A 15,596-nucleotide genomic window follows, 5' to 3' on the forward strand; every position below is an offset into this window, starting at 1 on the left:
GTGCCTCACAGCTGTGGGCCAAGGAGTAGAGGACTGAGATTCTCAGTCAGGCTGCGGATCCTGGGCCCCTTAAGTGCCCTTCTGCAGCGGAAATCCAAATCTGTCGCCTGGGTAGGGTGTCAAAGGTAGGAGTAACCCACAGTTCAAGTTGCAGAGTGCAGTTTCCACAGTGGTGTCTAGCTTGAAGCTGGCCCTTGCTGCATCCCCACTCCGGGGCCTGCTGTGTACAATCAGGTGCTTGTCCAGAGTGGGGTGTTTCCTGCAGATCTCTAGGCCCTTGGGTGATCTGCACCAAGCTGTGAAGGTAGGGGAGAAGCAAATCGTGTTCCGGTGAGCCAGACGTAGAAACTCCTCTCAAGGCCTTTGGATCCTGTGTCTGTCTGGTGGTTCTGTAGGCAGCAGTATTGCATGTTTAGTTTATTGAAACAATAGAGAGTAATCCTCCAGGCCAAAGAGAACTGGGTAGAAACCAATACTAATAATAAACTGTTCCCTTTGATGTTATTCAAGAAGTCCCTGTTCTTATACTGTCCCTCCAGGCCAAAGGGAACTGGGTAGAAACCAATACTAATAATAAACTGTTCCCTTTGATGTTATTCAAGAAGTCCCTGTTCTTATACTGTCATACCAACACTTGTGCCCACTCATAGAAATAAAGAGATATAGTCAGAAAATAAAGAATGAATTGCCTTGCCAGTACTATAAAAATAACTCTTATTTATTAAAATATCTCATATAGTTACAGTTCTTCACATTTGATTCATAATAAAATTAAGTTAAAACATGATTTATTCATGGATACAAAAATCTTTTGTCTTTTATATGTCGTGAGTAATTGATGTTAGATAGTACACCACATTTCTTAAAATACCAAATCTTTTAGTACATATCCACTACTATATCATGTACACAAATGTCATTAATATCACACTTTAAACATATATATATATATATATATTTTAAAACAATACTCTAACGTGTCGCTGCTGCGTTTCGGTGGGAAAGACTGGTTAACACTACCTTCTTCAGGACAGAAAAAGCAGTATTGTAGAATCTACAAATTTTTTAGTAGTTTTGTTGTGATAACTAGTTTGGTTTAGATGTATCAAAAGACTTTTTTGACATCTAAGTCCGCTTTTTTATTTTAGTAAAACCAACTGTATGTTATTGTTGAGGTTAATTAATTCCTCACTATTCTTGTTTATATTTAAAAATTTAATCACTTCTGGTTGTGTCCCCGGTTTGTAGTATATCATTATTCACTTTCTTGGTCTTAAGGTATATATTATCCTAGAGGTTATTCAATTCCTCTATGCTGACGGTATTTTAAAGGCCATTTAATAATTTCAGGTTTCTTTGTGAGTGTTTGTTTTTTAACTAATGTTGGAATGAACGTCCCATTTGCGAGGTAGGATAACTTCCTTTTACTTCTTCTCACCTTGGTCCCAATATAATTTGTGTAGCGCGCTCCGCAGGTCACCTTTCCAGGACGTATTTTCAGTCCCTTCAGGAGGATTCTCTGTAATGTTGGGCCCGTACTCCAGAGGCACCACTGGTCCATCGGGTGTCACAGCCTTTTGGTCAGCAAGGCAGATCGTGGGAGTGGTAGCAGGTGAAGCCTCTAGCAGCAGGAACGTGCTGTACCTGTACGTCGTTAGCACGCCCTACTGCTGTTGCAGTGGGCGGGGAACCGCTCACCAAAGGTGCCATAGATGGCTCTAATCTACTCAGGAGCCATATTCCACACCAGGCTGTGTATCAGGTGGGTGTTCCCAGCACTAGGAGGCGGCAGCCCTGGTGACTCCGGTAGGTAGTTGAGTGACTTGTTTGGCTGTGCTGTGGCAGGCTGGTTGCATGGAGGGCTTTGGGAGTGGCCCTAAAGGGGGTGTGAGGCCTCCAAGATGCGGCTCAGCACAGCCTTCAGGGGCGGTGGGCCAAGTCCTGCTCAACAAGAGCGCCAAAGTCATTTTTTACAACTCCCCGTAGTAAAGGCAGATCTTAGGGCAATATACCCTAAATTTGTAGGTGGTGGCACCACTCCTAAAGGACAAGAAAGCGCCTAGGATTCACTCGCCGGCAAGAGAGCCATCATCTTAATCAGGGGTCAGGCTCTATCCCACCAGCACTATCGTAAGAGTGCGGTCCCTCATTTCCATCAGGATGTGTCCCCATGCAAGTGACAGAAACACTTCTCCTCTGCATCATATCATAGACGATGGGACAGAGGCAAGGAGGCCATCAGGAGGCTCGCTGATTGTGCGCCACAAAAAGGTAGCACACACTTAGTGCTCCTCCTAAAGGCGGCCCTTTGGAGGGGAGAAAGGGGGGCCAGTGGACCCCGGCATTCCCCAGCAGGCAGATGCAGTGAGTGACTGGGGATCTCTGGCTCTAATATGAAGTGCAAGTGGATGAGAGGCAAAGTCGCTATAAGGCGCTCCCCCAGGCTGTATTACAAATAGGGCCCACTGTCCCTGTTGTTCGGCAGCGAACCTTCAGATTGGTCTGCTGGGCTCAACCACAGACAGTGCTTCTGAATACAGTCTACCCATGGCAGATGCAAAATCGCACAGTGAGACCCGCATAGTGAGCAGGCATTGCCTCTCTCTGTTGGCAACTTGAGAAAATGTGAGTTATATGTTGGAAGTTTAGACCTCCCATGCAAAAAAACAGATGCTAAGCTCATCATGATACAACACCAGGTAGATAAGGCTGCATTTAGTGTTTTCAGAATGCCACTTTTAAATGTTCTTTGAAAATTGTATTTATTCAAACAGTTTCCACATAAGCCTTAAGGTTTGCAGCCATTACTGCATTTCTTTTACTTGGAGGATTTTACCTTCTGAAAAACAGCTATATAACATGAATTTGTAACTGTGTTGTATCCATCTGAGGCAGAAATTTGGAGCCATATTACTGGCATTTTTTCTGTCTTGCCACCTAGGAGTTATTGCTTTACCTTTGATTGCCTACATGCAATCCCCATCTAAAATACTTTGTGTCACTCAATAAGATCTTTGTTGTAAGTTAGCATTGCACTCTAAAGTGTTTTTACTTCAGTTCTAATATTGCTGTTATATTTTATGAATTGCTAATTTGTGTTATGCAGTTTATTTATTTATTTATAAGCTTTCCCTTTCTCCTAAATTATATATTCTGCCATAAATACATGTTCTTAATTTGTAGAATATTTCAAAATAATGTATTGATACATTGAATCATGGAATAGCCTAAAATGATGAGTCGCTGATTGCACAGTTTTATATTTAGAAGATATGTTTCATCTACGCAAAAATAACACATATTTTTATTTTTAATCCAGAGAACATTGTTCTCTAAATCAAGCACAATGTGTATCATTATTTTGCCTGAAACTTGACTGTGTGTTCTTTGTAGGCATGGAGAAAGCGAACAAAAGAGTCATTCTAAGCAAAAGGAGGGGAGACAAAAGGCGGTGAGGAGCTTTGTTTACTGCAGAAAACAGCTAATTGTCTGAGAGTTAAAATAATGTTAAAATGTATGGCTTGCTAAGTTTCACAGGTTTTTTTTGATAACCAAATTTCATTGAAATTACAAAACAGGTATCATCCAGTACGACACAATCGATTAATACGTTTCACATTTTAAGGTAGTTGGTGCGGTTAAGCCTAAAATGAACGATGAATTATTTTCAATCAGTTGCTGTCTGTGAATCTCAGAAATGAGATAAACTGAAAGTAGTGTACATTGGGAGTTGGAAATGGAGTTAAGCATATGAGTTTGTTTGAAGTCTGCTCACATTTCTGGATTTGGACAAGAGATTGTCCCATTAATTTTTTTCTGTTAGAAGAGATTTTGTTGCGCTAGTTTGAGCATAGTGGGTTGAGGATCTTATGAGTCATGCGTACATTTACTAAAAGGAGCTAAGCTTTGATGACCTCTGATCTCCGGCCAAATGTAATTGCTTTCAAGGCCTGCTCTGTCTCATCATGTGACACAACCTCACCACCTTCTCAACTGAACGGCTTGCGTTGGCATTGTGGGGTACGAGCCATCACCTGCCAACATAACACTCCTTCAAAAGGCTTCATTGCGTTATAGTAAGGAGGAAGTGACTATAGGGTTGGCCAAGTGTCTAGACTAAGAATAAAGGTTATCAGATGGAGATTCCATTGCGCCTGGTCATTTTCGGTATCCAAGGAAAGTGTACCTATGTCCAGAACACTCTATATTATAACTTCATTGTTGAGGGGTAGACTCTGTGCCAGACATCTTAGTCATTATTTTTCTAGTTATGAGCACCAAGAATGATGTGATTATTTACAACATCAGTGAACTCTGTGTCACCAAGGCCCCAGCTAAGTTGTACATGATGTAAAGATGTATGTTGGGAAAAAGTGTGAATCCACTTGCTCTATGGCAAGTAGGCCAAAGTGCAAACCCTTACTGAACTTAAGAACTATGATGTACCTAGCTTTATTTAGGTTGCAAACAGCCTGATTTGCAGTATTAGGCTGTTTGCGACTGCAAAAAAAAAGATTTTTTTATATACAAAGCCCTATTTGCCATTTAGTAACCTATTATAACCCTTATTAGTTGATCTAGTATTCACCTCTTTTTCTTTTTATTTATCTTTTTATTTAAAGAAGAAAAACAAGAAAATATTACACATATCAGGTGTCATACAATAGGATACATTGCAACGGTGCGCAGGTGAATAGGCCAATATGAAATAATCAATACAAGGATCGTGGGGCGTCAAAATGAATAGGTATACATAGAACGGAAAATCAATATAATCAACCACCCCGCTGAGCTTGTACTAGCAAGGCCCGTCCACCCACATATACAGTATAAATAGGACCAGAGTAGACACCCAGACATGTGAAAAATAGACTCAGAATAGACAAATCGCCTCTCGTAAAAGGGGAGGGAAAGAAAAAAAAGGCCATAGAACTAAATAAAGACAAAATAAACCCCCCCCCCCTTCCCCCCACCCTGCACCCCTGCAATGGCTACGGCCTAACCCCACTAGCAGCGTGCCTGTCGCCCAACAACTAAAACCTAAAGGAAGGAAAAGAGTGGAGGAGGAGATGTCATACAGGCTCCCGGTCCCCTTTATTCCCCGCCAGAAGCAGACCCCCCCTGGATATAGTCAGACAATGTGAAGCCGCAATTAAAAACCAAACGGGGGGTTTAATAGAACCGTCCAACTCCTACATCATTTTGCCTACAAGTCCCGTGTCAAATAAAGCCTTTGTTCCAGACCCAGACAGTTACACTCAACCCTGGCCACTACAATTTTTCGTGTGAGTTCTCTCCGCACCGCCCGCCATCTCAAGAGGAAAGTCAAAGCGTTCAAAAGAGTCATAGTCAGTATAGTAGGATCGAGTCCAAAGTAATAATGTTCGAAGACAACGAGTCAAACGGAGATGTCTGTCCACCGGCAATAAGTTACAAAAACATACTCGAACCAACTGGGGAGAAAAGAATAAGAAATCACTCCGGAAATTGCTGTTGAAATTGTCCTGGAGTATGAGGTTGGCTGTGTCCATCTTGGGCGGCATTGGGATAGAGTATGGTGAGTGTTTGGTAGTTCCGGGCTCGCTGTCTGTTGTTCGGGGGCCGACAAAGCACAGCAGGTCTGATTTCCGCACGGGGCCCTTTGTATCAGGCATGTCCCGCTTCGCGGTTAAAACAACATGTTTCAAACCCATCGAGGGATCGGCGTCCGGTCTCAAACACATAGTGTCAACTGTTACGATCATTTTATGGATGGCGGCGGTGACTTGGGAGTGAAGCGCCCCAATGGCGGTCATTACGGTCTGCAGGGACGGCGTACCTTTCTCTCGCTCCATCTCCTCTCACAAAGCGACAAAGCAGATCTTTTTAACCCCGGAGGTCAACTACTCCGGTGCAACAGGCACAAGCAGTGCCGACGTTAGCAGTGGGCACTCGTCAATGTCGCGATCTCAACACCATCGCCCAGCGAGGATCCAAGCCCGCCAGCCCCGGGGGCCCAACAGGGCCACCGGGCAACGGACCCCCGCCCAGAGGTACCAGTGCGTCTCGCCGCCGTATCCGTGCAGTCAACCCGGCCACCGCACTACCATCCAATCCGGTCAGGATATTCTTCCACTCCAGGCGACCAGACGCCGTCCTGGTCTCGCAGCTGATGTTGTTCAACTCCAACCCGGATGGGTTAGAAAGCGAGGCCCCGGCTTCCACACTGGATTAGGCCGAGAATAAAAACACGGCATAACTTCGTCTGTCGAGAAGATGGAAATCTCAGGATTGCATCTTTAATCTCAGCAACCCATCAGCTCCTTAAGTTGTGTTTCATATCCTTTCAACAATTCTGAAAATGAGTCTGTCTTCTGAAGTTGCATTAAAGGTTGACTTTAAAGAGTGCACAAGTTTGATTCAGAATTAAATAAAAGTTCTGTGCCGTTTTCTGAATACCCAGAATTTAGCCAAATCTTCATAACTGAGTTTAATTGCTTATGAATATATCATGCATTTCGATAGTGAAAATTCTAAAAATACAATCTAATTGTGTTGACCCAGTGTTTGAATCCCTGAAGTTTATCACAACACTCACAGTTATGGACTTGCTTCTTGTGCTACAGCTCAGTCTTGAAAGACACCACCTCCATTTCCAACATAGATTGAAGACTCTTCTGTTTCTCCAATCCCTTTGCACGTATGAGCAGGAATCCATATTCTTTGTACCACATATCCCCTCACTGCATTTGATATCACCCATTTCTCATACCTAACGCTGCATCAATCTTCCTCACAACTGGTCAGGCACCTGACACCAACTTTATTACCCACTCTCAAGAAGGCAAAATAGTAACACCAGTGTGCCTCCCAAGATGTTTTTTTATCAGCTTGCACACCATGAGTCATTGTACCAATTAACAGTCACCGCTCCATACTAACACTATGTTGCGCTTAAGGATGTACTTTTTAACTCAGACACACTGCTGACATTTTCAATCACTGTATTCTTGGTCATGAATGCAATTAAATGTCATATGCCATGCTTTTAAACAAATAAGTAGTTAATGTATTTGAATTATTAAGCTGCATTACTTGCACACAATAGTTAAATTGAGGAGCTTCAGATCCGTGTCAGGCTGGTAGAGGAACCAGTTTACTCAGTCAGTCAAGCAAATATTACTGCCAGTCACATACATCTCTATTTGAAGGTGGCCAGTTTATGTCTAACCTAATCAAAGCTGGAGGTTCTAGTGGTAGGAGAAATAAGCAGATTCACCACTTTTGCCTTTGCCCCCTTCCATCACCTTTGTTTTAAAAAGCAAGAAACATATTCACTCGCCGGTCTCCATATGGTTACAGCGCAAAATTCGACCTCATCCTGAGGAAACGCCTATAGCTGGCCAAAGGGGACGGGAGAGAGAGAGAGAGGGGTGGAGGGGTGGTTGAGAGGCTGTTCGATTTTGTACATGTTATTGGGGATGGGCAGACAATGTATGTTATAAGAGTTAGTTACAGTGGGGTTGCTGGTGTATGTTCTTCCTCTTGGTGATCATTATTATTATGATGATTTATCTCACTTTTGTGGACTAAATTTGATAAAGATCTTGTTTAAAAAAAGAAAGACAAACATTAAGGTCTTTTTCAAATAAAGTCTTTCATTCACTGTTGTCATGGGAGCAACTGGTGTTTCCACAGTTCCACCATTAGGCTGTTCTCAGTAGATTAGTGACATTGATACTGGACTACAATAACACTGTGTACAAAGACCTACCCAGAACTTATATGGAAATGCTGCAGGAGGTGGCCAAAACAGGAAGCATTATTCTGCCTACATTTGAAGCCATAGAGCACACCTACTTTGAATTGGCATGCCTGGATCACAGTAGAATACATGATCAAATTAAAGTTTCTCTGTTCCATGCACAAAACCACTTGGAGTAATTTCCAAGCATACTTTCAAATATACTAATACCACAAGAGGGAATGAGAAGATTCACTCCACCTCCCGTTGCTATAAATATTCAGACCAAAAGTGAAAGAACCTGTGATTTTGAAAACCTAGCCTTCCTGTCACTCAAGTTTTAATGTGGGTGTGGGGGGAGAAAACCTCTTTTTTAAAAGGGTCCTCACCCACCATTTACACCTGTGGAGTGCTTTATCCTCGAGTTCTCATCCATGATACCTCATGCATCAGGATGGGCTCAATGCTCTTTTACAGTGGAGCTCTCTGTTAGTATTTTTTGAGGGATTAATATTAATATTGCTTGCAGGTATTCTAAATCCTCTGTGAATTTTAATTTTTGTTGAAAGCATTGGCAAGGTTAAAAACAAGATCTGATGTGTTTGGAGTTTCCTCTGTACTCTAACATAAAGAGGTCTACATGTTTCAGTCACAATAAATCACCCAGCAGGGGGTCTGCATGGCTGTCTTCAGGACCACAATTATAGATCCATATCTATTGTAATTAGTAATCAGACACTATGTTTAATAGTTATCAGTGAGTATTATTCATGCTACATTTATGTTGCAATCCTTACAAACCACATATGGGGCATTGCCTCATCAGAGAATCTGCAACAACAAATGGAAAGAGAGACTTCTTTATAACTGGAAAAGTTGATTTCTTTCTTATGTCTGTGTCTTTTTTGTGAAATTCCACTGCACTTCTAGAGTTAAGGTGAGATCTGTACACACGTAAACATGCTGAGACACAAACTGATGTGACACAACTGAGCTCTGCACGTTGCCCTCATGCTATAGAGAGAAACGTAAAATGCACACAAAAATGGTGGACTCGTGTTCAATCAAATGCAGTTTTTATTGAAGCATATAGGCATACTTTTGTTTAGCAAGTTCTAGAGCCGCATACGGTCTTGGAGGCGGATGGATTCTGTAGTCGGACTCTGTAAAACAATGGGAGAACTCGCATGTAAAGCAATGCTTATCGCGTTTTCCCCTTCTCTGTACGTTCAATAGGCTCACAATTGTTTAACCAACAAAATGCGGTAAGAACTGGTCCATAGAAGAAAGGCCCCTGGTCCTTTCTTGTATGGACTGTGGTCTTCTGGTAGTTTGTTGAGCCTATGAAGCTCTAGAACGTGCTAAAAAAGTACTGTTGTATGCTTCAGTGAAAACTGCATGTGATTGAACATGAGTGCACAATTTTCGGGTGTATTTCACGTTTCTCTCTTTAGCATGAGATCAACGTGTATAGCTCAGTTGTGTCATTTTAGATTGTGTCTCGGCATGTTTATGTGTGCATAGATCTCACCTTAATTCTAGAAGTGCAGTGAATTTCACCCAAAAAACCTGGCATAAAAAAGAAATCAACTTTAATCAAGTCTCTCTTTCCATTTGTTATTGCAGATTTTCCAATGAGCAATGTCCCATATATGGTTTGTATGGTATGCAATATGAATGTAGCATGAGCAATTTTCACTGATAACTAATTCACAAAAAGTGTCTACAAAATACATTCAATAGGGATCTAGAATCGTGATCCTGAAGAAAGCCAGTTGACCCCATTGTTGGGTGATTTATTGGGGCTGAAACATTTATTGTGGATTACCTCTTTATATGTGGAACACACTGGAAACTCCAAACACATCAGATCTTGTTTTTAATCTTGCAAATGGTTTCGATAACATTTTTTAATTCAGCAAGGATTTACAGTACCTGCAGGCAATTTTAATATAAATTCCTCCGAAAAATAGTAACAAAGAGCTCTGCTGTAAAAAAACGTTGAGCCCATCATGAGTCATTAGGTATTATGGATGAGGACCCGAGGATGAAGCATGCCACTGGTGTAACTGGTTAGTTAGTGTCCTTTATAAAAAAAAAAAAGTTTTTCTCCTCCACACCCACGTTAGAAGTTGAGTGACAGGGAGTCTAGGTTATAAAAGCAACAGTTTCTTTCTCTTTCAGTCTGAATATACTGTCAGACTTTGCCAACCTATTGAACACCTCCCAGAAATCTCAGATACTGTCACTACTGTATTGTTGCACCCACCACAGTCAAAAACTGAAGGGTGTTGCCAGATCCACTAAGGTAGAAGAGGGTCCCTAACTCCTCTGGAATTCATTTAATATAGCACTGAGATGTTATGTTATGTGTTAAAATATTTGTAAAGCGCAACAAATCTTGTCTTGATTCTGATTCAGTATGCAACGATAGGCAAAGAGAGGACCTACTGGTTGAAAAGCCAGGTTTTCAAAAGTTTCCTGAACTGGGGTAGAGAAGGTTCTGAACTTAGACTAAGTGGAAGGAGATTCCAGCATGTGGCTGCTTTAACCGAAGAGCTGCTACCACTCCATTTAGGTAGAGTTTATTCTGCAGGAGCCTGCTGACCTTAGGTTTCTTGTTGGAATGTATCAGTAAGAGTCTTGTTCCCGAATTTGGAAGTTTGTTAAGGTATCGAGCTTGCAAGCCAATGTAGAGGCCATTGCAGTAGTCAATCTTGGACAATACCAAGGTGGAAATAGCTGAATTCCTAACTGCAATGGGCAGAAAGACTGGAATTTTTTAAGTATTCTCAAGGTATTATACAAAGAAGAGACCACTGTGTGGATTTGATTGTCTAGGAGTAGACTATCATCAATGTTAACACCTAAGCTCTTGGCCTTACTTGTAGGAGTAGGGAGGGGGTCCCACGCCAATTGGCCAGCAAGGGGGAGACAAAAAATTGGGATTGTTGCCAAATAAGATCACCTCTGTCTTTCCAGTATTGCGCTTTAGGCAGTGTTTGTTCATCCAGCCATCAATAAAATTCATGCAGTCGTGAATGCGAAGACAAGTGTGATTGGCATTGTTAGAGGCTGATAGCACGATTTGCGTGTCATCTGCATAGGACGTAAGGGAGAACCCGAAGGATTCGACCCAAGGAGCCAGATCAGCAATGTATATATTAAAAAGACTTTGGCTCAGGGAGGATCCCTGCGGTATGCCACAAGGCAGGCGGAATGAGCTTGGAGATATCACAGTAGAATGTTGGGAACCTCAGTAAGGGTGTTGAGATGGTAGTGCTAACTTAAGCCTTCTGAATATAGACCTATATAGTCAAATCTTGACCTCTTTAGACAGGGATTGTACATTACATTTAAATGCATACTGTATCTGATGGACCACCATTAGATTATATAAAGGAGATGCTATATGCTCAGCCAAACCTGACCATATCTTTGGAAGCTGGATAGCCGTTATGTAACCTGAACCAACTGGACATCCGATAAACCCTCTGCCACAGCCTAAAAAGACTGTTTTAAGCTTACGTACCATGAAAAGACGGTGCACACTTTATCAGCAGTGTCTTCTGTGCAAGTTAAGGCCCAGCATATTATTTTAGCGGTCTTCAAGAGCTGCAATGTATTACTGTAGATTTCCTTATTAAATAAAAAGTTTTGAACATTGTATATCCAGACATACATGGGCCTGATTTTGAAAAAGTCTTCATTTACCTCATAGATTTAAGGTCTTCTTTTTACTATGATTTGAATTGTTTTCAATGTATGTGATAAAATATTCTTACATTTTTTGCAAGCCTTTTTAAACAGCTTTTGTGTTATATCTTGATTTGTTAGCATAATGGTGATCATACCCAATCAGCATGGACATCCGTTCACAGACAAACAAGTGATGAAGAAGAGGTAAGAAGAGTACTTTAATTTTAATCCACATCCTCTTGCAGGCTAGTATCATGGTTTGTTAAACGCTATGGAAACATCTCTGGCACCCATAATTTAATGTTAAGCCCTATCTTTGATACACCTTTGACAAATCCCTGGAAACAGGCATAAAGTTGTCTTTAAGAGGGCCACCTCTCCTGCATTTTTCATCTAAACCACACAAATTCCCCACCTACCTCCATCTTTAACAGGCTGTATCTAGTTCCATGCCTTAATTTGAAGCTGTGCTATATTTTGCCTTTTCTGGCTGGCCCTCACAGACTGGCGACTCATTCCTTCACCTTCCTCCATGACCTCAAAATGACAGTTGTGCTTGAAACCCAGAGAAGTGCTCTTTTTATAGCCGTAGGAGACTTCCTCCAATTCTGTACCTTCATTTGAGGCTTCATCAGGCTTCCCCTTCACTATGTGAAAAGTGCTGTGAAGCTGGCTGCTTGTTCTTACGTGTTCTTCTTTACCTACCTTCCTCTTTATGCCCTAAAAATGGGGGCTGCTCTGAAAATTTGAGGATAGCTATATCTCTTCCGTATGATGATGTACCACCATTATCCTCCAAGAAGTGGCTGTCAAGAATATTGTGCCCTCACCCACCATACCTTGTTCAGAATGCCTCAACGTCCATTGCTGTGTGGTTGGAGAAAAGGGCAAATTATAAAGGTGATACCCCTGCACACGCTATCCTATTTGTTGCAGTTCTGACAAGGGAACGCTGAAGTCCAGATGCCATCACTGATGCTCTATTAACAATGACAGGATAAACTCTCAAGTCCCTATCACTACTAATGTCTTTAATTTCAGACATGCTTGTTTTCCTCTGCAGTAAGCAAATGTTAGGGTCCCGGCTCACCCAATAAACCCTCTGGTTAATAAATTGTGTTTTTGTGTGTGCTCCCTAACAAATTCTGCTTTTATTTATTTATTTGTAAACTATATATATATATTTGTACTCTGATGTAGCCTGCACTAGATGAAATGTACAAATATATATGCTCCTTGATATCTGCTATGAAGTGAATTGTGATATTATATACCCTTTTTTATTTGCTCCCTGGTGCCCTCTGTATTTGAATAAGCTTTGTTAGTATACATGCTCTTTAATGCACATTTTAATTAAGTAACAGTTGGAACCTGTGCCTCCTGACCCAATTGTGCTAGCATGTTTGAACTCCGAACCCTTACCTGCAGTAATCATTTCTGACTGCCCTACCTACCCAAGTCAAATATAATACATCACTTCACTGCCCTCAGAACATAAAACCATGTGCCTCTTCTACCCATCAACATTCTATGTCTCCATCATACACAAATATCGCAGATTCAAACACCCCTGCATCACAGGTGACTTCACTATCCTAATAAACATCCTCAATCGTCACACTACCCACCTCAAAGTGTCTCCATTATTTTCATCACCTCCTATTCCACCCTTGCGAAATTGATACAGCAGATTTCTTCACCCAACACCTGCTTGGTATGCTTTTCATCACAGAGACTTTGACATGCTGTGCCATTGACAATCTCATCCTGGATTATTAGAGCATCTACCACTTTCCCCATTCACATAATAATGGCCGTTACTTCACCATCATCTATACACTACACCCTCCATCACCTTCCTTCCTTCCCATAAATCATGCACCTTTGAATGCCTTTCATCTCACTTCTCCCTCACAACACACCACATTCCATCTCATATGTGCCCTCTCCAGACCAGGCAGCCAATTTTGAGGTCACTTCTCTGACCTCGTAATCTCAACATCCCTCTCCAACAAAAACAAGAGATATAGTTGACTCTGCTAACTATAACTAGTGAATTTTTGTGGTTCAAAACGTTAATGTTATCACTGACATATTCTCTTAATTATAACATCATATTTTTCCATACATTTCAAAGGTTAAAGAAAAAACAGGTCTTTCTATCACACCAAAATATATACATATATATTGCATTTACGTATGGTAATGAAGTATTACTTTGTGTTAAAAAAAACTAGAAATCCGCTGGAAAAACCAAAGGTTAAAGTAATGTTATAGTTAGGTGTGACAAAAGTATCTTTTATTTTTTTTTAAACTAAGAAATTCACCAGTTATAGTTAGCAGCTCTAACTATAACCTGTACCCTGCCGTGCACTGCTTATGACTCGACGTATGACATCACTCATGACATGTTCTTTGACATCATTTATGACATCACTCATGCCCATTGTTTACATCTGTCTGAGAATAGTTCCTTTCTCCTCTATGACAAAGTTTTTTGAGAGTATGCTTTTCTACCCCATTTAGATGGTGATTTATTTTCCATCTCTTTATTGCCAAACCAATAACTTTGCTTAGTCACTGTTTGTGTCTCTAGTGCTCCACATCCAAAGCTCTGACCATGACATTGCAACTCAGGAAAACCTTTCCTTAAACAGTACACTCAGTAGAAATAATTTCTGGATCAAAACATGAGAGGATAATTATCTCCACTTTCCACTTAGACCTGAAATATACCATTGCCGATTCTATTGTGTAAAAAAAAAGTTGCAGAGTGCACTCCCATTTTATTCCTTTCTACATTTCACGGGAGTTTGTTTTAATTTTTCCCCCCCCCAGGAAATAGAAAAAGAACTTAATGATGGCCCCATTTATCGTGATGCAGAATATGAAGAGTCATCCACTAACTATGAAGAGGATTTTGAAGTATGTACATAAATAACATAAATAGAGATGCATGAATATGTGTGTGTATATATATGTATATCTATTTATGTATCTATCTAGCTATATGAATGTGTGCATATATATGAATTTATATATATGTATGTGTATATATATGTGTGTGTGCACATATATATATGTGTGTGTGTGTGTGTGTGTGTATATATATATATATATATCTCGGCATGGATGGCACTGTGCTAATCCTATGCCTAAAGACTTTGATAGAAAAGCAGACATTTGAGGTGAGCAGATCTAGGGTGTTGCTGGTGTTGAGGGTACTCTATACAAGAGCTGAATTCCACCTAAACTTGAGAACTATCCAGAGTTCTCGGCTTCTTTTTTGTGTGTACATATATATATATACATCTCCACAGAGCTTCACCTTTAAAGTAAAGGTCGGCAGTCGCACGCAGTGTTGAGTGACATTTATTAGTGCAAACAGCAGATGTCTCATGTCTACAAATTTCAGCTGCACTTCAGCCTTGGTCACAAATGTATTATTGATATGTCTAGTTAGCAATCTTTTGGTTCTAGTGCTTTGAGGCCCAGATGGGGTACCGGCTGGCTTTTTTTGTTCAAACCCCTCTTTATGGACCCCTTTACTTCAAAATGTTTTTAGATCTTTAGTGCACAGGCCGATTCCGGACTCCTGGCAGTCCGCTATCATAGTCCCTGTTTTTAAAAATGGGGACCGGTCTCAGATGACTTGCTACCGGCTGATCTCTCTGATCTGATTTTAGGTTGTCACACCTCAAAGACTGGGCTCTTGCAAATAACATCTTGTCAGAGACCTAATTTGGTTTAAAACGCGGTGTCGGGACAATTGAGCAATCCCTAAATCTCTATTTAATTTAGAGGAAGTATGTGAAGGCTAAGGAAGGCTATTTGCATCTTGCTTTCATAGACATATCCAGTGCATTCGATCTTGTGAACCACACAAAGTTGTGGGATTTAATGGGCGAAATGGGAGTGGAACACGACTTATTGACACTTATTATGAATTTACATCAGGAACTTATTGTTATTATCCGTTATGGTCCTTCAGGTAATTGCTCCCCCCACATAAGATCGACTAAGGACATTAGGCATTGCTGTATCTTGGCCCCTTTTCTTTTTCTGCAATACATTAATGGTATTAGTAACTATTTAGTAGAATATGGCAAAAATGTACCTCGTATTGGCCAAAACCCATCCCCATTTTATTATATGCATATGACACAGTTCAAAT

At 40.9% G+C, this 15,596-nt stretch overlaps 1 protein-coding gene across 2 annotated transcripts in view; it reads left to right on the forward strand.

Moving 5' to 3' along the window:
* The window catches only part of DYNC2I1 (dynein 2 intermediate chain 1), a 519,500-nt gene that overhangs the window by 109,154 nt on the left and 394,750 nt on the right, over nucleotides 1-15,596 (forward strand). For both annotated transcript variants that reach the window (XM_078663277.1, XM_078663278.1), the window contains 3 exons: nucleotides 3,394-3,451; nucleotides 11,561-11,626; nucleotides 14,261-14,347. In XM_078663277.1, the coding sequence (XP_078519403.1) occupies nucleotides 3,394-3,451; nucleotides 11,561-11,626; nucleotides 14,261-14,347 (211 nt within the window). The remainder of the gene's footprint in view (nucleotides 1-3,393; nucleotides 3,452-11,560; nucleotides 11,627-14,260; nucleotides 14,348-15,596) is intronic.

Source organism: Lissotriton helveticus, chromosome 10 (assembly GCF_964261635.1).
Source record: "Lissotriton helveticus chromosome 10, aLisHel1.1, whole genome shotgun sequence".
In the NCBI taxonomy this organism is placed as follows: Eukaryota; Metazoa; Chordata; class Amphibia; order Caudata; family Salamandridae; genus Lissotriton; species Lissotriton helveticus.